Source organism: Lampetra fluviatilis, chromosome 21 (assembly GCF_964198595.1).
Source record: "Lampetra fluviatilis chromosome 21, kcLamFluv1.1, whole genome shotgun sequence".
NCBI classification, from domain to species: Eukaryota; Metazoa; Chordata; class Hyperoartia; order Petromyzontiformes; family Petromyzontidae; genus Lampetra; species Lampetra fluviatilis.
Genome location: NC_136295.1, coordinates 5,875,427 through 5,899,688, shown reverse-complemented (window position 1 = coordinate 5,899,688; position 24,262 = coordinate 5,875,427). Strand labels below are relative to the sequence as shown.

Genomic DNA, 24,262 nt, shown 5'->3' with positions numbered 1-24,262 from the left:
TGTTACAAAACAAAAACTGTATTAATGTTGATCATTGGTGTTTATGATGCTACTTATCATGCTACTGTCTGTGATCTTGGATGCTGATTCTGCTGCTTGCTCGATATGTGGATGCACACACTCATGTCGTAAATGTACAAAAATAATCAGAAAATTATGAAGGGTTAAAAACTTTTTTTATTTGGCCATATGATTTTTATTTGCATGTATTGAAATGGCTGTACGCCGTATGGACAAGAATAGTGGTAAACCGTATGGGTTGACAGGTATGTCAATGGCAATTTTTAACAGTTAATTGATGAATCGGTTCAGCTTTGTTTATTCTTTTTCCAGAAACTGCCTGATGAAACTGGTTGTGAATACCAGCGAAATAACGGTCCCAATTGTTAAACGTTGTAGATCGCACTACAACACAGAATGGTGTGCCGAAGCAGTAATATATTTGTACATTTGTTCAACAGACAACCCTTACCGATTGGCCATATCGGGTGGAAGAGGGTGTCCAACGCACGACCTGACCCAAAAATCATTTGTGAATGGTTCAGCTTCAGTCGGTGGGTTAATGTGTTTTCACGCGCATCCCGGTAGCATCGGGAGGCACGGAGGAGGACGAGTTGTACGAGGGCGTGATCGCCGAGACCAACTGCATCTACCGCATGGTGCACGACAAACTCATCCCCGAGGACGGCGCCTGGGGCCGCGTCCCCACGCAGGAGCTGCTGGAACCCAGCGACGTACGCTGCACTGCACGCTACTCACTACTCTCACTGCACACAGCTAACCACATGATGCTGGACACTGCAGATCACGCTCCCCATAAACTACCACATACTGAACACTGCTCGCCACACGAGGCTGCATACTGAACAACATCACTCATTACACACTGCTGAACACTATTCACCATGCTTTACCACACTCACCAAACACCAGAGGTGTGGACTCGAGTCATGTGACTTGGACTCGAGTCAGACTCGAGTCATGAATTTGATGACTTGCGACTCGACTTGGACTTGCATAACAATGACTTTGTCCCACCTATGAGATGTGGACTCGAGTCATGTGACTTGGACTCGAGTCAGACTCGAGTCATGAATTTGATGACTTGCGACTCGACTTGGACTTGCATAACAATGACTTTGTCCCACCTCTGCCAAACACCACTGTAAGTCAGCGTGGTCTTAACCATGGAAATGTTGGATTTCCACCTGTGGCTCCGGGCAGCTACTGAAGATGGGTGCCACCTAATATTTAAGCTAGGAGACATATTATCACACTTAAAAAAAAATGAGACTATTTTCTGCACTACCTTTGAAAGTTTTCAGTATGAAATTAATTCTTGCAACGTTTGGTGGGAATGATGCTGAGTTGCGATCATTTTAGGCACGTTATAAATCAGTGGGCCTTAAGGCGTGCGCGTGGTCTCAATGATGGAGCTTGTCATATCCATGCCCACACGTGGCAGGTGCTGGTGTTTGACTTCGGCAGCGAGGTGTACGTGTGGTGTGGGCGTGGGGTCCCATCTGCGGCACGCGCCGTGGCCTTCCAACTCGCCAAACAGCTCTGGAACGGCACCTTCGACTACACCAACTGCGACATCAACCCCCTGGATCCGGGGGAGTGCAATAGCCTCATCCCACGGTGGGCCATGCCAATGCTCGACCACCCCTCCAAAAACCAGTCCCTGTGTAGCACTTCCAAACTGTAAATCGTTTATTTCCAGAACTAGTGCAATTGCCCGTTACATGACAGGTTCATAAAACTTGTATGTAAAGATTGTATTGAATTAATTCAAATATTTATTTTTATATCATATTTCGTGTAAATTGTGCTGTTGAATCAGCACTTTGATATTGGTTGGATTTTTTGCATCTTGACAAAGCAACAAAGTTGTCCATGGGAAAAAACTGGTTCATTGAGATGTAGTCTAACATACTCAAAAGTGTGTCCTTGTAACTTATGACAGTGTTTAGCAATTCCAGGAATGATTGTAAACTGTCTTTGCTTCAGAATAAATGGTAAATTCACATCAGACGTTGCCCGATCAATTCTAGAAATGAAGACAAAATCTCCACGATTGATTCTGCAATTATTTCAGCCACAAAATTACGGTGCATTCACGAATCACCAGATGTGTGCCATTGCATAATCCTTTTTTGGGGTTGAGATTTCGAATCTGCATTACAATGGTTCCTTTTTTCAAAACCAATTCATGAGTTGGCATTCCAGAAGGTGTTAGCGTGGTGCAGACATTCTACTGTATAATTTCTGACGTCACTCGGATTCAAGTAATTACCCAATAATTAATTAACATTTTTTACCTGCGTGACTTTACCGAAAAAACCTAAGAATATAATATAATTACCCAGCATTGCATACAGTGTGCAGAGTGTCAGGCGTTAGGCACAGATCACTAAAACTAAATGTATAATGAGTTTGTGAGCGAACTTGGGGGTTCACGTGTGCACAGCGATGGATGTGAAGACTTATCCAGGGTAGATTCCCTTTTATTCTCCAACTCCAACTTGAAAATACCACGTGTCACAGCACATGCGTGGCCGCCGTTGCTCCCTCTCTGAACCCGATGGCTTCACACCAGCACTGGGGTGGGGCTACGGCTCGCGCATGCCTGCAGTGGGGGCAGCATTGCATTGCCTATGCAAGTCAAATACTTAAGAGGCCTGACCAGCAATCTTACCTATGAATGTAATTTATTGCACCCTGATGTGAATTTTTTATGGCGGGGGGGAGGGTTGGCTTATCTCAGACCCCCTACTTAACACTGTGCCCTACTTACATTCAACTTGTGAGCTAAAGTAGTCACATCAGTATTAAGAAACTTGTCCTTTGTTGAAACTGCTGTGCTGGGAAATCAAAACGGTGTTCTCTGCATTGCATGTCCAGTGTGCTAACCATTACAATATGACAGCAATTTATTCGCACATTTCTGTCCCCTGTTGTGCAGGAAGGGTCGCGGCCGTCCCGATTGGGCCATATTTGGCCGCCTGATCCAGCATAGCGAGACCATCCTCTTCAAGCAGAAGTTCCTCGACTGGTTTGATGCAGTGCCCTCGGGTGGACCTCCTCGTGATCCTGCCAGGGTGAGCCTTGATCACCTCTGCTCCTCCCCTGCATATTTCCTGCCCTACCATCCATGTAGTAGTGAGCACAGTACACTATGACTCCCATAAACCTGCAATTAATTCCCAGCTATGGATAAATTCAGTGGGTATTTGTGGTAGTAGTCGTACTCTCTCACGTGAAGCAGTCATGATTTGTGCACTGTGCCACGATCACGATTACCTGGGTTCAATTCCAGGCCATGCACGACGCCCTTGCCCATAGCTTGTGCCTCCCATAGGTTGACTCAACCTAAAATGGCGAATTATCATGATATGCGAAAAAATCTGCATCGAGCGTAGGTAGTTGGGCATGTGTGATTATGACGACACGATCTCACTCGTCATGTGCCGTAACGTTCTTAACGGATACTCCCTAACAGCACTTGCCCGAACATTCAAAATGATCAACGTCCATCTCTTGACGCCCGTATTGATTTAGAGTATTTGGCTGCTATACATTTGTAGTGTGTTGCAGAGGGACGCACACACCATAACTTGGAGGCAAAACGTTTAATAAACAGCTCCGTAACACTCCGGGTTCTCTAACTAGGTGTGGCTATCGATCGCTATGTGCGTGTGAGCTTAAGCTGTACGACCGGGTCAGTAGCACACATGCTACCTGACCTACGAATCTCAGCTAAACTACACGACGAACGAGGAGCGGGCAGCGAAGAGCGAAGTCCTCTCCAGTTGATCCCCAAAAACGATCCCCGAATGCCCTCGGTCACTCCCCCTTTATTTTCCAAGCCGCGGCCTTGCTCCCCCCTCGGCCGCGTCATCGGCCACGCCCCCTGCTGTATCAAGCCCGGGCTCCCGGCCTCCGGTCACGTGTCCCTTAAGCCTCTAATGGGGGCTCCCGACGCTCACCAGCACTCCAGCACCCGAGGCTGGCGCAACAGTACAGTGACCCTTATTTGTGTCACTACACATTTCTACGTGATGGGCCGCTTCGTTTAACTCTTTGGTTCTTTCGGTAAAGTCACGTATAAAGAGAAAATAATAAATTAAACACTTCGTTTAACTGTAATTTGTGGCCAGGTCTCTTATGAAAAGAGCTGTACAGCTCAGTGGGCCTCACCTGCTAAAAATAAAATAAAAACATATATTACGTAATTTCGACGAGGCCAAATGAAGGCTTCTGATTGGTGCGTTCCTTCCAGGGTGACGCCCAGCTGCCCGAGCTGCACCCGTGCGACATTCGCCTGATGCTCAGCGAGCCCTCCGAGTCCCAGGACCCGGCGGGTACCGCAGAGGCCCCTCTGGAGGGGCTAGGACCCGGCAGGGGGGCGCGGGGCGCCATGGGCGGCCGTGACATTGCCACAGCCGGCGTGGACGTGTGGCACATCCTGGACTGCGACTACAGCCGGATACCTCAGTCGAGCGTGGGCCAGTTCCACGAGGGTGACACCTACGTGCTGAAGTGGAGATACGTGCTGCTCGGCACGGGTGAGGGCACGGCTTTGTGTGCTAAACACCGGGTGTGTAACGACGCGTCGATTTGTCCACTGAAACCCATCCCTTACGCTCACGGTGCATGCTCGGAATTGTCGTGCGTGCATTAAGAAGGCGCATAATAATGTGGCGGCTGGATTGTTTTCATTTCGTGCGGATGCTTTGTGAACATTCACTTGAGGGTAAAATAGCGAATGAACGGGTACAAACTAGATGATCAAAATGAGAAACAGCAAATGTGACACAAATAGCACCAACTGTTGAAGCGTACGACTCTGAATCGTTACATTTAATTGAATTGCTGGAGGAGTGGATTGTTACATACCCACTTTACATATGGTCTACTTCTAGAATGTACTATGATTCTATCATAACCCGATCTACATTGGAGCTTTTATGTAACTAAGTCTATTTAATGTCTGAATTGCTCCATCTATATAATGCATCTATAAATCTACCATATTTATACGACTACAATGTTACTATAAATGTGTTCAATGGTAATTTGCACCATATAATTGGGTCAGAGGTGCATTGGTGACCAGATCATACTATAAGCTCACTGACCTGAGTTCGAAACCTCGTCACAGCTAAAATCAGTGGTGACCCATATATCTGAACTGGTCCTCATCTCCCACCACTTTCTCCTCACGAACCTACACTGACCAGCATGGTGAAGACTGATCAAACAACTATCATCACCGACTTGTGTTGGAGGCCTTCATCCAGCAGTGGGTTGATAAAAGTGTATATTATTTAATTATTTTGAATAAAATAACTTATTATAATTGCACCATACCTCTTATAGAGCATACTAACTCAGTATGCCTAATACTTATTTCACACATATCTATAAGCTGTCACATGGGCGCAAGTGTGTCAGCTTCATCATCATCTTACTTTATCAAGTTCAATTCAACACCCATCAAACACAGATACGCTTCCAGTACTGTACTTTTTGACGATGTCTTGCACAGAGAAGAGACTGAATGTGCAACAGGCACAAATTATTATAAATTGATGTCTTAAGTTCCTTTAGCCACTCGAAGGTGCCAGTTGTTGCCGGCTGCTGAATTTTTTTGGTTGTCACCGCTACGGCGGCGAGATGTTTACTACCTCGCCTGGTATACAGGAGGGTCGTAGGTTCGCTCCCAACCCTGATGCCTGTATATTTGGAGTTTACATGTTCTCCCCGTGGTCGCATTGATCTTTCTCCCAGTCCTCGAGTTATTCCCTCCACATTTAGAAACATGCGTTTAGAGTATTTGGCTGCTGCAAATTTACACGCGATAAGCCACCTCGTTGAGCTATCATTTGTGGCCAGGTTCCTTCCGAAAAAGAGCTATACATCTCAGTGGGCCTTACCTGGTAAAATAAAAAATAGTTTTAAATAGTTTTATATGGTCTCGATGGGCAGCAGTTGAATTACGCGCCCCAGCGTTCACTCCGCTTCGCAGTCGCAGGCGGTACCGTGTTTTATGCGTCCCAGCGAGAGCGATCGCAGCTATGCCGCGCGTGTTCTCTGCACGGGCGAGTTTCCACTCGCGCCGTGTGCTTGTTTTAACGCGGCCAACGATCGTGATCCTGTGGGCGGTGCGCATTTTCGCCGGGGCCGCTCAGACTCCCGCGGACGGGGCCCCGCGGCCGGCACGGAGCGCTGCGCCTACTTCTTCTGGCAGGGCCGGCACTCCACGGTGGACGAGAAGGGAACGACGGCACTCATGGCGGTGGAGCTGGGGGAAGACCGGGGACCTCAGGTCACTTCTCCTCAACTTTAATCATTGTCACTGTCAGCAATAATAACAATCGTAACAATGGTAGAGCCACAGGATTTGTTTTTTTTGTGTGAGAGTACTGCAATGGGATATTTGGCCAATTCTATCAATACAGTGTTTGTGAAATGAATCAAGGGTACTCAGCGGGAAAAAAATCAACAAATACAACATGGCAACATTTAAAGCTCCACACAGATGGATTCAATAATCCTTGACTGTATTGCCAACTCCTGGCCATCTGACAGCCTAAGCCTGCAATGCTTGATATCGCAAGGCATTTTCTTTTCATTCTCCTATGATACCACACTCCATCTTCCTTAACTAATAAGATCTGACTACACTGAGCACATTCAGGGTGATTTGGTCATAGGTTAGATATCACTGTCATTATATCTCTTTACAGGGCCACACTGCTAAAACAATGACCCATGTGCGTGTTTGGGCGCGAGGAGTGCTGGTACAATGCTCAGCGCAATGCATTACTGATCTAACAATCGACTCGAGTTTGAGAACTTGTCCTGCGCTTCCCCTAAGTGAACTCAGCCGTAAATGAGCACCTTGTGTGGTGTGCAAATATCAACACTAGGGAGACAATGGTGGTTGGGTGTGGTTCAGACCACACCATTCCTTCACGTGCCATGCTGAACCTTCATATAAGTTTGGCAGGAGTTGCCTTAACAGTCTGAATGGATACACGAGGGATCTTTGTCTGTGGTTTTTTGTGTGTTTTGTAGGTTCCAGTGACCCAAGGCAGAGAACCTCCTTCTTTCCTGCAGCTCTTCCAGGGTGGGATGACCGTGCACGCTGGCCGGAGAGAAGAAGAGGAAGCTGGGACCCAGGGTCAGCGGCATTATTTACTCGCACTACTATGCGTGCACCTACACCCACGCTCACATGCATGGAGTGCCTAAATTAATCACGTGTGCATTCTAGGCTCAGCACATCTAAGGTGTGCCTGTTTTCAAATGACCTGGAATGTCCCTGATGCTGTCAGATCTTGGTAGCTAAGGATGGTTGAGTCTGGAAAGTGCTTGCGTGGGTGACCACTATGCATTAAACAGGTGACAGGCGCTTTTGTGGAGCTATGTTGTGGGCAACAGAAACATCCATTGTTGTACATTACTGTAGTACATTACCAAGTGTGTGGTAACTGCCTCCAACCAACCCTCACCAATCAGGATGTTGATGTCCGGTCAAATGACCCCCACGACCCACAAGGTCCTCATCCAACAGTAAATTCAGAAAAAGGGGGAATTTATTTATTTATTATTATTTTAGAATTCCACCATGATTCTTCTCTAGCTTCTGTAGTTTTTTGCATACTGACGTCATACCCCCGTAACATTGAATTAATTTCTGTAAGTCACTCGTCACATGGGCGTGAGTGTCATTATCATTAGCATACTTACATTTTAATAAATATTACCACAGGTATGTACATCATGGCTTGGTGAAGTATGGTCATACATTCCTAATGACTGCAGATGATTCGCAAAAGGGCTGAAAATTCTTTGTGCTTGCCACAAATGAACCACAATATCTTGCTGATCTTGTCAAGGAGCATAAACCATCACGCGAACTCTGGTCATCCTCGTAGCGGCTTTTGGCTAGCCATAAAACAAAGACGGTCACTGCATCGCGCATTTTCACATGCACTTCTGTGGCCGTCTGGAACGGTCTTCCTTCCAATATTAGGAAGCCACTGGAGCTACGCACTTTCAAATCTCGATTGAAAACTAATTTCTATACAACTGATTTTTGTGTTTAATTTGTTTTCCTTTCACCGCACCTCCATACATGTGTAATACCGTTGAGGACTCTTGGACACCCGGGGTTGAGGCACACGTATTTATTCCGCAACAGTTGTCACAACCGCGGACATACAATACTGGAGGGGGTATCGGCCCCCTCACCCGGCTAGCTGGGAATACACTGCTAGCTATCTCTGACCTACCTCCTAGTCCTCCACTAACGGGCTAGGGGAGGCTGTCTGGCCCGACACTGGTAAGTCGGGCTACGGTACCCGGAGTCCCAGAGCACTAGCTCTGGTTCTCGGGACCATGCCGCTGGCTCGGTCCTGCGCTGCCCTGACAAGGGCGGCGTCCCAGGGGAGCCCAGGGCTCTAGCTAGACGATCTTCGGTCTTCACTGGTTTAGCTTAACATTCTGCCCCGAGCCCTCTGACACATCCCCCTTTATACTCAACCCCCGCTGAGGGGTGGGGCCCCGGGCTGCCTGGTGCGGACGTCGTTGAGAGCACCCCCCCCCCGTGCACTCACGTAGCCCCGCCTACTGTGTTTGTTTCCCATAAGCTGCCATGCATAACGGCTCTCTCTCTAACACCCCTACACATGTAAAATCGTTGTTTTTTTAGTTGCACCATAATCACCGCATATGGGATGCGCACGTGTCTGTGTTAGGTGACTGGCGGCTGTACTGCGTCCGGGGCGAGGTACCGGTGGAGGCGCACCTGCTGGAGGTGGCGTGCCACGTGAGCAGCCTGCGCTCGCGAGCCCACATGCTGCTGCTCAACGTGCACCAGGCGTCCATCCTGCTGTGGCATGGCTGCAAGGCTCAGCCATCTGGCCGGCCCGTGGCAAAGCAGGCAGCCAAACGCATCGGCGAGCTGTGAGTGCTTGTGTGTGCTGCGTGCGTATGTGTGGAGCGCCGCGGTGGCGAGATGTTAACTACCTCGCCTGGTATGCAGGAGGTCGTGGGTTCGATCCTGACCCTGACGCCTCTATATTTGGAGTTTGCATGTTCTCCCTGTGGTCGTGTGAATCTTTTTTTGGGTCCTGTGGTTTTCCCCTCCACATTTAGAAACATGTGTTTCGTGGATTTGGCTGCTATAAATTTCCACATGATAAGCCACTTTATTACGCCAGGTCGCTTTTGAAAAAAAACTATATTGCTCAGTGAGCCTTACCTTGTAAAATAAAAAGTGTATTAGTGTGTGCACGTGTACTGATGTTTGCTGTGAGCAGGTATCGAACCCGGCGATCAGAGTTTCATTCCCGCTCACAGGTATCTGAACCCGGCTTGGGTCTCCCCTATATTGACTCAGCCTTAAATGAGTACCTGTTGTGTTGTATAAAACAACAGCAACTACCATGGTGTAACCACAGCACCATCTCATGTGCTGTGTTGACCTTCATAGGTGCTCACGAACAGCAATTTCTTTGACTGCCTGTGTAGCCTATATGAGATGTCTTTGTTTGTATGGTGGTGAGCGGTAGTGTAGTGGTTAGAGCACTGCGCTTTGAACCCAGAGACCCGAGTTCGATACCCAGCCATGGCTAACATAAGTGATGATTATCTGAACTAGTCCTGGGCCTGGATCAGTACCCAGGTTAGCTCAGCCTTAAAGTAGTACTAGGGGCAGTATGGAAAACATCAGAACGGGTGAGATAAATGCAGTCCGGCATTGAGCTGGTCACTATCTTCATAGATCCTCAATAACAGCACTTGCCCCAACAACCTGTATAGGTTATATTGGGGTATTTATGTCTTTGCATACATGTATGTATATGACAAAGGATCCCTGTATATCCTTTAACAAACTGCTAAGGCAAGTGCCTTCAGCAAGCAGCTATTAACAATGGCATGGCGTCGAGAGGGTGGTATGGTATGGTCAACATTGCCAGTGGAAAAACAAAGGTAGCCATGAATTCGTGATAGAGGCCCCATTAAACCCTCCTGTAGAATGCCAGCTTTAGTTGGTAGGTGCTTGATAATAAATGGCACTTGTTCTGGCAGTTAATATTCTTTAATGCTAAATGGCAATAGCAATTTGTTTATCTGTATATGTGTGCACAATATTATCTGACTCTACCATCATCAGCCTTAACATATCCCCTCCCTTGGCTGCCACTCTATCATTAGTCTCAACCACCATCCATTATCTCCTTTAGCGACAAGTCTTGCACAAGCTCACTCACTATTATTAAATCAATATCATGTCTCTAGATTGCATATGTCCTCTAATCCTTGTGTTTCTCTCTCTCTATCTCTCAATGTATATGCAAGCATGCATATTTTCATCTTTTGTTCCATTTTCTTTCTCGACGTTTCCGTGTTTCTCATCCACGTGGCATTGCTAACCTTGTCGACCTCATTGCAGCTGACCCTAACGTAGCTGCCACTGGTGGTGTGTGCGTGCAGGTGCCCGCTGGAGGCAGGGCTGCACAGCAGCAGTCGCCTGAACATTGAGGAGTGTGAGGAGGGGGCTGAGCCCACGGCATTCTGGGATGCGCTCGGGCGCCGCAACCGCAAGGCATACGACTGCATGCTGCAGGGTGTGTGGCGCACGACTCTACGCCCCATTCATCTACCTGCGCCCTCGCAACCTTACCTAAACTAAACTATTTTTATTTTACCAAGTAAGGCCCACTGAGCTATGTAGGGCTTTTTTCAGAAGCGACCTGGCTACTAATTATAGCTCAACCAAGTGGCTTATCATGCGGAAAGTTATAGCAGCCAAATACTCTAAATGTATGTTTCTAAATGTCGAGGGGAAAACCGGAGGACCCGGAGAAAAATCCATGCAACCACTTGAACAGTGATGTGAAAACTCCAAATGTACAGTCGTCAGGGTTGGAATCGAACCGATGACCTCCTGCATACCAGGCGAAGTAGTTAACATCTCGCCCACCACGGCGCCCAGTGGCGTAGCATGATTGGCATGGGCTCTCACGCAAGGAATTAAATGGAGCCCCCTGTCCAATATCCTCCACTTTGTAGGCCAGTTCCTGGATCCTGCATGGCCCCTGGAGCAGTTGCACGTCCTGCACACTTGATAGCTACGCCACTGCTTGCGAGTCATCCTTGTGTAATGACGACTTGACACACTTCTCTTGAGATGGCACTTTATTGAAGACACGTTCACTTGACATCAGGCGGAGACCCCACTGCAACAGCCCCGAGTCTCCCGCGCATCTCCTTTAGATATCAACACGAGGCCACGCCCCCCTTCTCGATCATTCTCGCTGACTCTGGACGCTGGCTCTACCGGCAGACTCCACCGTCCTCTGACCACGCCCCCCTTCTCGAATATTCCCTTAGCCACCAGTCCCTTCCCACTCACCTGTCATTACCTCCCGTGGACACGAGTGCATTCGTACTGCAGGCTGACCCCTCACATCGCATGCAGGCTCTATTGTCATTACACTTGTTTCACATTCATCCTACATTTTTGTCTACTAGTGCATCCCTTTCTATCATCATCTTCTCTCTCTCTCTCTGCATCCCAAAGTACTTGCTGTGTTGTATTTTTGTTCATGTCTGTGGTGTTTGTGTTGCCATCCATATCTTTATCTGCCTGTATCTCAGCCTTTTTCTATCAGTGTCAATGTATGCTTCTCAAATATGTTCATGCTTGTATGCATGTCTACTGTATGTTTATGTGTGTGTATCCCGTTGTATTTGTGTGTGTGTGGGGGCGAGTGGTGGCATTTTTAAAGCACTGCTCTACGTACCCAGCAAGTTAAGTTAATGTCCCGGCTAGAGCTACGACCAATGTCAAGTGATATCCGAACTAGTGCCTCGCCAAGGTGAACAAGCCATAAAATGACTACCTGGTCCACTGTGTAAACATCGGCACTGGGGAGACGAATGAGGCCAGGCGTGGTGTTCTCCACACCGACTCCCTTGCCCTGTGTCGGCCTTAATAGATGCTCTCTGGACAAGTGGGATCTGTGTGCGCGTGTCTGTGTGTGCAGACCCAGGCAGGTTTAACTTCACCCCGCGGTTGTTCGGCCTGGAGGTGTCGTGTGGCCGTCTGGTGGCGCGGGAGCGGCTGTACGCGGCGCGCATTCCCGGAGCCGTTTGCTCCACCCCATTCCTGCAGGACGAGCTGTACAGCGGCAGCCAGCCGGGTGTGTGCGTGCGTTTGTGAACAACATTAGCCGATTGTGTGTGTCCATCCCAAGTCAGCCAGGCCTATGTGTGTACATCGGCACCGCTTAGTCATGTATATCTCCCAGCTAAGCTAGGCGTGTGTATCTACGGTTCGAGTCATCGGCGCTTTGCACTGGGGGTGAATATGAATAAAGAAATGGATGCTTACCACGTTTTTAATTTTTTGTCTGGATAAAAGTGAGCGTGCTGCGCTATGAACCTGGAAACTTGAGTTTGATTCCCAACCACTGCTAATAGCAGTGGCGAGTGATATCTGAACTTGTCCTGAGCCTCTTAGAAGTCGACTCAAATTTAAATTAGTACCTAATGCGATATAAAATCAAGTGGTACCGAGGAGACAAAGAAAGCTGGGTTTGGTAGTGGCCACACGTTTCAAGTTTCCACATCAACTCATGTGCCCTATCCATCCTTAACAGGTGCTCTCTATCAACACTTGCCCCAACAATATATAGATTGGAAACTCATTTCTTTATAACTGCTTTTTGCGTTTAGTTTGTTGCCCTTCCCCCGCACCTCTGATTAGCACGGTTGGCTACGTACGGTACGAAAGAAGTTCAACATACACACACATATCCAAGTGAACAATACTTTCCACAACAGTCTCTGTCACTACAAGTTGGCATACTTATCTCTGTGTGTGAGTGCAGCCCTGTTCATGGTGGACAATCACCAGGAGGTGTACCTGTGGCAGGGCTGGTGGCCCAACGGGGGTGACCCCCACTCAAACTCTCCGTCTCGCCTGCTGTGGGACCAGGCCCACCGAGCTGCCATGCAGACTGTCCTGAGCTACTGCACAGGTGCGCGCATGTGCAGGGCCACGTGCTGAGCATGTGCCCCACATGGCCTTTTATAATTGTGCATTCATATGGTGATCAAATGTCTCAGCATCTCACAGCACCTTACATGACATCTCATCTCAGCCATTCAATGGCAGCTGTCCCTGTGCGGCACAATGTGACGCAGTGCCTGCCTGCAAATGGGTATTGGTCTGCCAGTAGGGGACAATAATTCCGGTGTGTGTTTCCAACTAACTAAAAGCAGGTAGCAACAGACAACATTGATTATTGTACATCAGATAAGAATTAACCCATTGTTTTTTAATTGAGCCAAAGACATAGGAACACAGAAAAAGAGATGATGATTATCATGATGATAGGGAGTTCCAAAGCCAGCAAAAGTACAAGACGTAAGAACCATTTTTTTTATATTGATCAAGGTTACAAGAATCCTGCAAAGAGAGGATACAAGATAGTCCCAAAGACAATAACAGACAGCTTGAATTACAGCACACAGTTATTAATTTCAAACAGAACAGTCCAAAACGCTGTTTCAGGACATTATTTTGAACTTGCCTTTTGCCCGTCCAAGGACGGGTGTAGTGCAGTAAATCTGAAACTTGCAAGCAAAAAGCAGACCGCAACGTGATATTCATTGCATCCATTCGTATGCAATTTGTAAGACCGTGGTGACACAGACTTATTTCATTTAAAGGTTATAATCCCTTGATCATCATGACGTTCTTTTTACTTTGATGTCTCAATAGCGTTACAGAGATTGCGTGACGTGAGGGTTCTGCCTTTGTAGTGAGGGTTGTAAGTTGACGCTGAGGAGGGGGGAGGAGGCGCCTCGCCCCCCATGTGGAGTGACATCACCCGCTAATTATTGTGTCCATTTGGAGGACGTCACCTGTTCATGATTATTAATGAGGGGGGTTATTCGATGTGGAGTGACGTCACCTGCTCATGATTATTAATTAATGAGGGGGTGTCCATGTGGAGGACGTAATCTGTTCATGATTATTAATGAGGGGGGCTGGTCGACGTGGAGTGACGTCATGTGCGGGACACACAGACATTATTGGCTCATTATAGTAGTAAATAATTTTAATGAAAACCTCACTGACAAAAATGGTGAATCCATTGATGCATGTCCTGTTATACACCTGTTCATGAGATTATAACAATATAGGGTACGATAATCTAGCATTAATATGTATAGAAATATTTTCATAATCTAGTGGTCGTACCTCATGCCAATAATCGTGACTTCAAGCCAGCATATCAGCAGTCTGGATTTTACTGGTAGGAACTTCCTGGTTACACCAGCCCACAGGGGATTATTGTGTCCGTCGTGCAGGGAGGGGCTGGTGGGGAGGGGAGAGTGGGGAGGGGCTGGGTGGGGAGGGTGGGGCTGGGTGGGGAGGGGAGGGTGGGGAGGGGCTGGGTGGGGAGGTGGGGAGGGTGGGGAGGGGCTGGGTGGAGAGGGGGGGGGGTGGGAGGGGTGGGGCTGGGTGGGGAGAGGCTGGTCACCCCCGTTGGTGCCCTTATAAAACTCAACGTTTAACCTACTCACGCCGGCTTGTGCCCGCCCTCACAGTCGGGCATATTTGCGGAATACACCACGCCGCCGTTGACCCTGGCCATTGACCGAGCAACCCAACGTTCCTACCAGCTCCCTCCGCAGGAATGTGTTTTTGTTGTAAGCAACTAAGACATGATAGTTCAATAGATACGATTTAACAGATTTTCTTTCATTGACCAAGGGTATAACAATGTGGTAAAAATAAATCATGGGGATTACAAAGTAAAGTAGCATGAGGGAAAAAGGATGAAGAAAAATGTCGTAGCCTACAATGTGGTGGTGAAACACACTATACAGTGAGGAAATATTCATTTTGATGGGGAAAAAAGTCCTTGACATTGGCAGAGTATCACATCTTTTTGTCCTTTATCTGCACCTCCAATTAGCACGGTTGGCAATGTAGGGTGTGAAAGAAGTTCAACATACGTACATACATTGACTGTGGTAGTCGTGATACAAGAGTGATACGCAGGTGAGTCAACAATAATGAGAGACTGATTGCAATTAATCATTGAGCACAGTAGCATCAATCAACTGAGCTTATGCACGTTGCATTCTATCAAACAGAGACAGGTACGAACCCGTGGCACCAACCCTGGTAGGAAGTGGGAGCATGTGTTACCAACTCACACTAGACGGCATACGTACAAATTCGTCGTTCGTTGCATTTGGAAGTGAATAACTAACACTTGGATCGAAACTAGCACGTATTGCTATCTTTCTGTATATAATAGCAATATAATGATTTACCCTCTCTGTTTTATGACTTGCAATGATTAAGGGTCACAATTCGATTCAAGATGTATTTTCTTGCCTCTTTATCTTGTTTTAAAATCGAATACTGCCTTGTTTGCATTGTATCTCTTGTAAATTGCAGTTTTTGTTCTACCTCATTCACTCCTTTATCCTTAATATTTAATTTAGTATATAATTTGTGTAAATCATAAACCATTGAGTTTTACAAGTGCGATTCTTTGCATGTATCGTGAGAGCTAAAATCGAATTTAATTGATTAAGTGAAAAATTGTTACATTTGTTACATCCCTACTATACGTTATTATTGTTGTTGTCTCGGAAGCCTCGTGACTTTTTCAGTAGGTCCTGACAAATTTTCTCAGGAGGAGGTGATGTTGCTATGTGTAATCTCAATTGAATTTGTGTGTGTTTGTGTGTGTGCAATGCCATGTATGGATGTAGCGAAGTCCCCAAGCCACCCCCCCAAGGCATACCTGATCCACGCTGGTCTGGAGCCCCTCACCTTCACCAATGTGTTTCCTTCCTGGGAACATCGGCAGGATGTCGCTGAAATCAGTGAGAAGGCAAGCCCTGCACCGCCATATCAACCCAGCATCGCACTGCTTGACGCACGCTTTTGGTCCAAATGTAATATTGAAGTTGCCTGTGTGGCAGCAGTTGGCAATGATGGCTGCACTGTGTTGATGATTCCTAACGAGAAGGAAACCACGATGCAGTTGGGTAATTTTCCTGCTGCTTTATGAAATAATATGGCCACAACTTTGACTCTTTTTGGTTGGTCTGAATCCGTGGGGCGCCAAGGTGATGAAATGTTATATCCCTTGCCTGGTATGCAGGAAGTAATGGGTTCAATCTGACCCTGATGTAATTATATTTGGAGTTTGCATGTTCTCCCCACGTATGATACAAGCCACTTTGATGAGCTATTATGTGTGACCAGGTCGAACCTAGTTTTTACACGCATTATGGTTTTGTCACATGACATGCAAGGCATAATGGGAGGACCGATTCAGTGGTTATCGCTCTTTTACTGTCGAGGAATCTCGTTTATTATGTATTATTACTCTTATTTGTTTATACATCATCTCAAATTTTTGCCTGATTAGTTTCTCATTTACAGACTGTATTATAATTGGTTTATTGTAGGGTTATTTGACAACCGGTGAGCCCATAACCATTTCCAGAATCGATTACAGGTTATGAAAATCACTAACCGGTAATTGTTTCCAGTGGAACATTAGCAATGAATTCACCTTTACCTTTTAACTGAGAAACGAGGGCAAATATACCACTTGGTAACCTAGGCTGCCATGTGAAAGTACTTGTTTGCCTGCTGTCGGTGCAAGGGCCTCCATTAGAGAGAACTCTTAGAAAAAATGTGGTGCACTCTTCCGCGCTAACCTGATGTCTTGCCAATCGACTCTGGTGTACCCATTTATACTGCTGAGTGAACAAGGGGGGTTTTTAAGAAACTTGGCCCTTTCTTTCAACTGAGATTAAATAGAACCATTGACCTCTAGGTTGTGCAAGTCCAGCGAAATAACCATGTACACCATGGCAGCTCCCTTTTTTTCAGTTAAAAAGTAAAAAATGCACGTTTAATGCTGTCCAATGCAGTTATTTTAATGCAGTTACCAGAAACGCAAAACAGTTTTAAGAACTCTAGTTTATTGTCTTGTGCGGTGTTGATTCCCCGTGCATGGCCACAGAATGTGCAGGCAAGCAGCCAGATCACGCTGGTGCAGGATGTGCTGGAGGCTCTGAGCCATCCTGGCACAGCGGGGGGCCGGCCCTTACCCGTGGGGGCCGAGACCCAGCCAGCCACACAGCCCCACAAGCCCGACACAGAGGTGGGTGACCATTGCTGTGTGCAGTAGAGTGAGACAGACATACATAAAGAGCCTAGCAATGGAGAAAGAAATGTTCCGTGTTTTTGCAGTCCCAATGTGACTCACCCTTTTTTTAAAGGAATGTTTTCCCTATAATCCAGCTCATTGGAGGCAATTACCAGTCGATGACATGTAATAATTAAACTTGATTTGAAGCTTTCGTGACTGCAAGGATTCATATTCTTAGGTTTTTTCGGTAAAGTCACGTAGGTAAAACAATTTAAAATTAAAATTAATAAAAGTAAAATAAAATAAAAATAAAATAATATGTATGTCTGTCTCACTCTACTGCTTGCTGTATCATTTACTTGATACAGCAAGCGTGCTGTGACGGTTCCACCTGAAGACGGAAGCTTGTGTTGCCTCCGAAACGTCGTGATTTTTATTATTTTATTTTTATTTTACTTTTATTAATTTTAATTTTTTTACCTACGTGACTTTACCGAAAAAACCTGAGAATAATAATTAAACTCTGAAATCTGTTGAGCTATGGGGTTGCCAATTCATGGCAGTACAGCAAATGAGTTTGTGAACTCGTTCATGCAGACTTTTGAGTGTTATCTCCTTGGATATGTGGTTTGTCTTTGGCTACTCTGGTTTCCTCCCACATGTAAAATTTTAAATAAAATAAATGAACCATTCTCATGCAGGATGCTTTTGAAAATGTCTTGAGACTCAGTGAGGCTTTTAAGATAAATATTTGACCTGATTAATTAATGTATGAATATAATTGCCAGCTTCTTCTTTTACTCCAGTCTTTGTGATCTGCTATGGTGTACCTTTCTCACATTTACCAGTCTTCTTAATTAAAATGCAATTAGGGTCCTTACACATTAAACCGACCTGACTATTGCTGCATATGAAGACCTGCAGCATTATGGTTCGAGGTGACTGGAGTTTGGGTAGCCCTGAAATAGACGAATAAGAAAGTTTTACAGATGACCTTCAAGGCTTTTTACCGTTAATCTGCTTTGTGCACGTGTGCTTGGCAGGTATACGCAGGAATGCCACAGGCAGAGTTTTCTGCCCTGCCACTCTGGAGGCAGCAGGAGCTCCGACAGGCAGCAGGGCTATCGTGAAAGTCTGCCTGTTTACCTGAAGACCCAACAAAGATGAAGTCCTTACCTTGCCTGGATAACTGTGCCTGTTCACACATTGGATCATAGAGTGTGCACCTCGGTCCCACTGTCATGAAATACAAATTTTTATGCGTTTAGAGCTGCGGTGATTTTTTTGTGTAACTGCGATGGAAGGCTGTTCTGGAGAGTATGTGAACTAGTTTATTGTAAGTGGGCATTTCACCTGTGGTGTTGCTGGCACTGTTATGGTCCTGAAAAAATATAGTGAAATTTAACCCATGCCGTTTAAATCGCAAGTACTGTGTTGTAGTTTGTGTTTGAATGACATGTACTAGCCTTGTGTATGGGCATGCACACACGAGTACAAATACACTTACATTGATATGTTTGTAAATACATTTTGGGGGAACTACACAATCAACTGTGGATTTGTTCAACCACCAGGATATAGCATTTCAACAATGGGCAGCTTGCTCCTAATTTCTGCAAACGTCATTCTTTAAGCACCTGCAGAGCATTGATTTATACGCCATAAGTGGATATCTGATTTTTTCATGGGTAAATGGGATGAGATTTCTTTTTTTACCCTAAGTGTGTGCTGTTCATTTTATGTGATATTTAGCTTTGCCCATGAATTACTGTGCAGTATCCACCACCTTAAGGACACAGTACCTTACTGACAAAAACAATGGCCGCTTGTATGGCCCAATGTGTCTGCAATGCTGTATTTTCATTTTTAATATTTTATATTTTTGTTTGGGTTGTTTTTGCTTTGTGTACAGTATTTGTCACAGGGATAGTTCAGTGTTAAACCACAGTGTGTAAGCATGGGTGATTGTTAACCCAGCTGTCATGTACAATAGTTAGCAGATACATAACTATGACCGCAGGGTTGAGTAGGCATTACCAAGAAATTGAGATTGTTGATCGTCAGCTCCTTATATGATGGCCTTATGAGCACGAAAACATGTTTTACGTGCGAGTTTTTGAATGTGTTTGCCATTAAGCTGGCATTTAAATGCACTGAATGGTGGGGGCAGTGGCTGTCTTTCTGGCAGTTTAGAAGGCCCAACCTCCCATATTTGAATCTTGACTTCCAGCTTTCGTGACTGCAGGAATTCATATTATTGGGTCTTTCGGTAAAGGTACGTAGATAGGTTCAAAGAAAATAAGAAAAAATTACTAAAAACTACGACGTTTTGATCGCAACACAAGCGGGTTTTTTTTCTTTCTGATGACGAACGCTCGTGTTAGGAACAAATTTGGGAAAAATTTAAAAGTGAATAAAATATTGTTCAGTTTTAATTTTATTCTACCTGGGTGCATCCGAGCATGGCCTAGTCAGCTTAAGTAAAGCGTTGCAAGGCTCCCTTTACCACATAAATTGCCTTGTACAAAATCACGCACTTACGAAAAAGTAATGATATTATGTAACTTTTTGTTGTGCATAAATCAACACATCTGTACAATAAAATGAGTTACAGTCAAGTTGATTGTACAGTACTTGAATACGTACTGTCGTTAAGGTTTTAAATATATGGGTGAACATTGTGTAAGCACACTTGCGAAAAGGATCACAAGGTAGTTTGCTTTACACTCTGGCTGGCCTGATGGCGCTTTATGAAATCTAACGTTGAATGTCATACAGCAATTGAAATTCATTTAATTCGCAATGTGGTGCATTCGTAAATTTATCGTACAGTAATTCTCTTGCGTATTGAGTACAAGCTTTACAAAATGTCCAATCTGTGCAGGACTTACATGAAGCCATTATAAAGAGGCAACTTGTGGGTGTTAAATTTGGCAATGGACTGCAGTAACTCGTGTTCGGTATGTTTGAAACTCGCAAAATAGACTGGCTTTTCTAGTGTTTTACTCTTTTGCCAATTTGAATACTGTACTGTATAAGCTGAACCCCATTTTAGGACTGTTTTGTAAAACTTGCATTGTGAAAAGGTAAGAAAGGAACTGCTACATTTTAAATACAGCACTGTATTGTCTATGTACATGAGTACAATTTTAGAATAGCACATGCAGATTTTGGAAACAGTGTTTGTATAAAAACTGTGCCTTTTATAATTGTAAAGCATAAGACAACTGAACAGCTTTTTTTGCATTTTATTTGTAAACTGATTTATCTATGCAAATGACGTCTGTGCATATGTAGTAACGCAAGGTGTGATGTGATGCTTACGAGTGATTAATAAACATGCATGTCAACCTGTCACTGTGTGCATGTCGTGTTGCAAGAGTTGATGACACGTTTAATCATAATGAAGGTTTTTTTTGGGTTAGATCGCGTAAATATACATGTGTCGTTGACTCACCACCACCCGGCACAGCCAATCAGTAAGGTATGTCACGTTAACAAAACATGCCAATTAGTTACTATCTTCTTGGTTCTTTCGGTAAAGTCACGTAGAAGGGAAATAATAAAAGTAAAAATAATGTAATATAATAAATAATACAATATTAATACAATAATGCAATAATATAAATATATATGTAGAATGCTATAAATAATAATAAAAAAAATAGTATAAATACGATATTTATTTATTTTTATTATTTTATTATTTCCCTTCTACGTGACTTTACCGAAAGAACCAAGAAGATGAATCCCTGCAGGCACGAAAGCTTTAAATCGAAAATTAGTTACTACTTCAACACACCTGTGTGTTGGAGTTGTAAACCCGCAACATTTACAATCTGTGCCAATTGTATACAGGTAGTCCCCGACTTACGATGGAGATGCGTTACGACGATCACATCGTAAGTCGAAAATGTCGTAAGTCGGACCATCGTAAGTCGGGGACTACCTGTATACTCTTGAATTTTGACGGCCTTATTCTAGCTCCTGTGGAGGGCTTCTCGGCGCTTTGCCCGTCGTCCTCACTGATGTCCTCTTCTTCCCCCCATGTGTGCAGATTCTACTGACTATTGTATGTCGGGTGTATAGGCATATATATGCCTATGCACAATGCAGTTATTTTTTAGCAGGAACCCTCGGGGGGGGTGGGTCGCGATCTGCACGAAGTAGAAGAAGCAGCAGCTCGCACTACGATTACTACGTACACACGGGGGTCTACATTTCACAATAGATAAACATGGCCCTGTACATTATATACAGGGTGTGTTAAAATGATGGACCCAATTTCAAAGCAGTATATTTCACGATGGCAACATGTTACAATTACACAAAAAGTTACAAACGGTTTAATGAGTTATCCAGTTTTACTAACCATTTTTATAAATGCTCTATGTGCCCTCCGCCTGCTGTACGGACAACATCGAGACGATAGTTGAATTCGTCCCAAACGCCTCTCAAAGTGTCTTCTTCCACTGATGTCACCGCTGCCGTGATTCTGTTTTTGAGGTCATTCAGATTAGTCGCTAATGGTGGCACAAAAACACCACGGTCTTTGACGTATCCCCACAAGAAAAGGCCGCAGGGTGTGATGATGTCTGGGGATCTTGGGGGCCAAGAGTGTAGCGCCAAGTCTTGGGGTCCCGTGCGACCTATCCAACGTTGAGGCAGTTTGTCTCGCGAATGACTGAGGCTAGGGGCTGTTTCCGTGCTGGGAGAGGCATCTAGCGGTAATCATTTGAAACTCTATGCCCTGCCCTTTCAAGTGGTAAGAGTTTCATTTATGGGCTGTTCGTGGTTGCAGAGATATAGCGATTTCAAATCGGGCCCATTTTTTAAACACCGTGTATACATATTCTTTGGTTCTTTCGGTAAAGTCACATATAGTGACTTTGTGTTGCGATCGAAACGTCGTGATATATTATTTTTATTTTGTTTTATTTTTCTACCTACGTGACTTTACCGAAAGAACCAAAGAGTATGGATTCCTGCAGTCACGAACGCTTCAAATCAACCCTGTATACAGGGTGCTTCAAATAATGTTAACACGTCTGAGAATTTGCAAAAGTACCACGAGAAATGTGCCTCCTGGCTCTGACTACTACTGTAAGAAGATTCCAGGCATGTGTTGACATTGATGGCGAACAAGTGGAGACTTTTTGACTTTTTGAAGCTATTAACATACATTTGTTATCATCTTACGATGTATTATCCGTTCTTTTTCGATTAAAAATGATAGTCCCATGTAGGTTTTAACACATTTTTTAAGGCACCATATCTCTAATTTTGGTGATCTGTGCCTAACACCTGACACTATACGCTGTGTGTAACGCTGGGTAGGCTCCGTGGATTTTCATGCAATTTTAAACATTTGTGTTTTTCATGAAAGGTTTATAAAATTGTTACTAATTATTAATTTATTCCAAGAATATTCAATTTTCTGATTAAATCCAAGTGCGCCCCTGTTTTTATATTTTATCTTTTTATTTTGCACACCATTACAGAATAATAATAAGTATTTTTTTCGGTTAATTTGTGACAGTATTTTTTGGACATGGAATAGAAGTTGATATAAAGAAGCAGAATCACTTTTCATTTTAACTCAGTGCAGTTTCACTTTGATGACTTTTGCTCGCGCTTATCATGCACATTTGTGAATGTCTTCATTCCCAGAATTGATCTGGTACCGTCTGGTGTGAATTTACCATTTATTTTGAAGCAAAGACAGTTGACAATCATTCCTGCATTTTATATCACTGTCAATAAGTCACAAGGACAAACTTTTGAGTATGTTGGACTTTATCTCAACGAACCTTGTTTTTTTTCCATGGACAACTTCATGTTGAATCTTGATTTGCTTTGTCAATATGCAAAAATCTAACCAACATCAAAGTACTGATTCAACAAAATTAATTTCAAGCAAAACTTTTTGGGAGATGATCGTCAATTTACACCAAATGTGATATATATAGATAATTTTTTGATTCAATAAATTGAATACAATCTTTAAATTGTCGTATTATAATAAAATTTACATTTTATGAATACGTCATTGACGACGAATTACACTGGTTAGTTAATACTTCAGCACACTGGTGTGTTGGATAGTAGATCCACATCTACAAATTGTGAACAAATTGTAAACCCACAACATTATTCCTAATTTGCACGTTTTGTTTACGTGACAAACCTAACTAATTGGCTGTATCGGGTGTTGGTGGGTTAACCACACATTATATTAATGCGATCTAACCCAAAACAACCTTTATTATGAATATTGGTCGCGATGGCTTTCGTGTTAAACTAAGAAGTTTAATCTTCAAGGCAGACATAGGATAGAACAGTAAAATGCAATTGTGCGCACTGAACTGTGAATAAAAAAAACACGTAAAACGCAGCCAGCGTTACACACACGCACGCTGAGATCTCAATATTAATTTGAAAATCGGCTCTGTGAACGCAGCCTCTGGGGTCGTGATGGGTTTCCATGTGGCCCTGTTACGTTCTCGTTCTGCAATAATGTGCACCGATGCCTATACATTATTGAGGGCGACATTGGCACGTAAAATACGGATTGACATCGCTCATTGTTTATCGCGTTTAACAATCATTGGGCGTGTACAGCGCGGAACGAGCTTGTTTGTTTTTGAATGAGTAAATTGGTAAACGACGTAGCGAACTGGAGTTTGGGAAACCCTAAATACCGTAAGTCAAATGAGCCAAAAGAGTTAGAGCTAGAAGAGAATGGCTTTACGACGACATTAGAAGTTGGTGGCAGGACAGACGTGGCCACTACTTGAGCACATTGGGACAAGACGGAGGAAAGTTGAAAACAAATGACGCAATGTGCAGCAGACACCTACGGGACTGTCTGCCCCATGGCTCGTGACGATGCTCTGGATGAGTTTAACACATGGGCTTTCGCAGGCGCCCCAAAAGAAAACAAACTTTAACACGGATGAACTATGATGAGTCAAAATAAAATACAGCTATAATAATAGAGGTTTTCCACTTTTTTCTGGCAACAAAACTGAAACCTTTTTACA

General features: G+C 44.5%; 1 protein-coding gene across 5 annotated transcripts in view; it reads left to right on the top strand.

The window, feature by feature from the left end:
* Positions 1-20,573, top strand: part of LOC144938167 (uncharacterized) — a 43,013-nt gene extending 22,440 nt beyond the window's left edge. For all 5 annotated transcript variants that reach the window (XM_078865928.1, XM_078865930.1, XM_078865929.1 and 2 more), the window contains 13 exons: positions 589-734; positions 1,466-1,641; positions 2,966-3,101; positions 4,283-4,568; positions 6,195-6,331; positions 7,084-7,189; positions 8,769-8,976; positions 10,510-10,643; positions 12,066-12,221; positions 12,912-13,061; positions 15,823-15,944; positions 17,091-17,231; positions 18,263-20,573. In XM_078865928.1, the coding sequence (XP_078722054.1) occupies positions 589-734; positions 1,466-1,641; positions 2,966-3,101; positions 4,283-4,568; positions 6,195-6,331; positions 7,084-7,189; positions 8,769-8,976; positions 10,510-10,643; positions 12,066-12,221; positions 12,912-13,061; positions 15,823-15,944; positions 17,091-17,231; positions 18,263-18,349 (1,985 nt within the window). In that variant the 3' untranslated portion in view covers positions 18,350-20,573. The remainder of the gene's footprint in view (positions 1-588; positions 735-1,465; positions 1,642-2,965; positions 3,102-4,282; positions 4,569-6,194; positions 6,332-7,083; positions 7,190-8,768; positions 8,977-10,509; positions 10,644-12,065; positions 12,222-12,911; positions 13,062-15,822; positions 15,945-17,090; positions 17,232-18,262) is intronic.
* Positions 20,574-24,262: the final 3,689 nt, after the last annotated feature.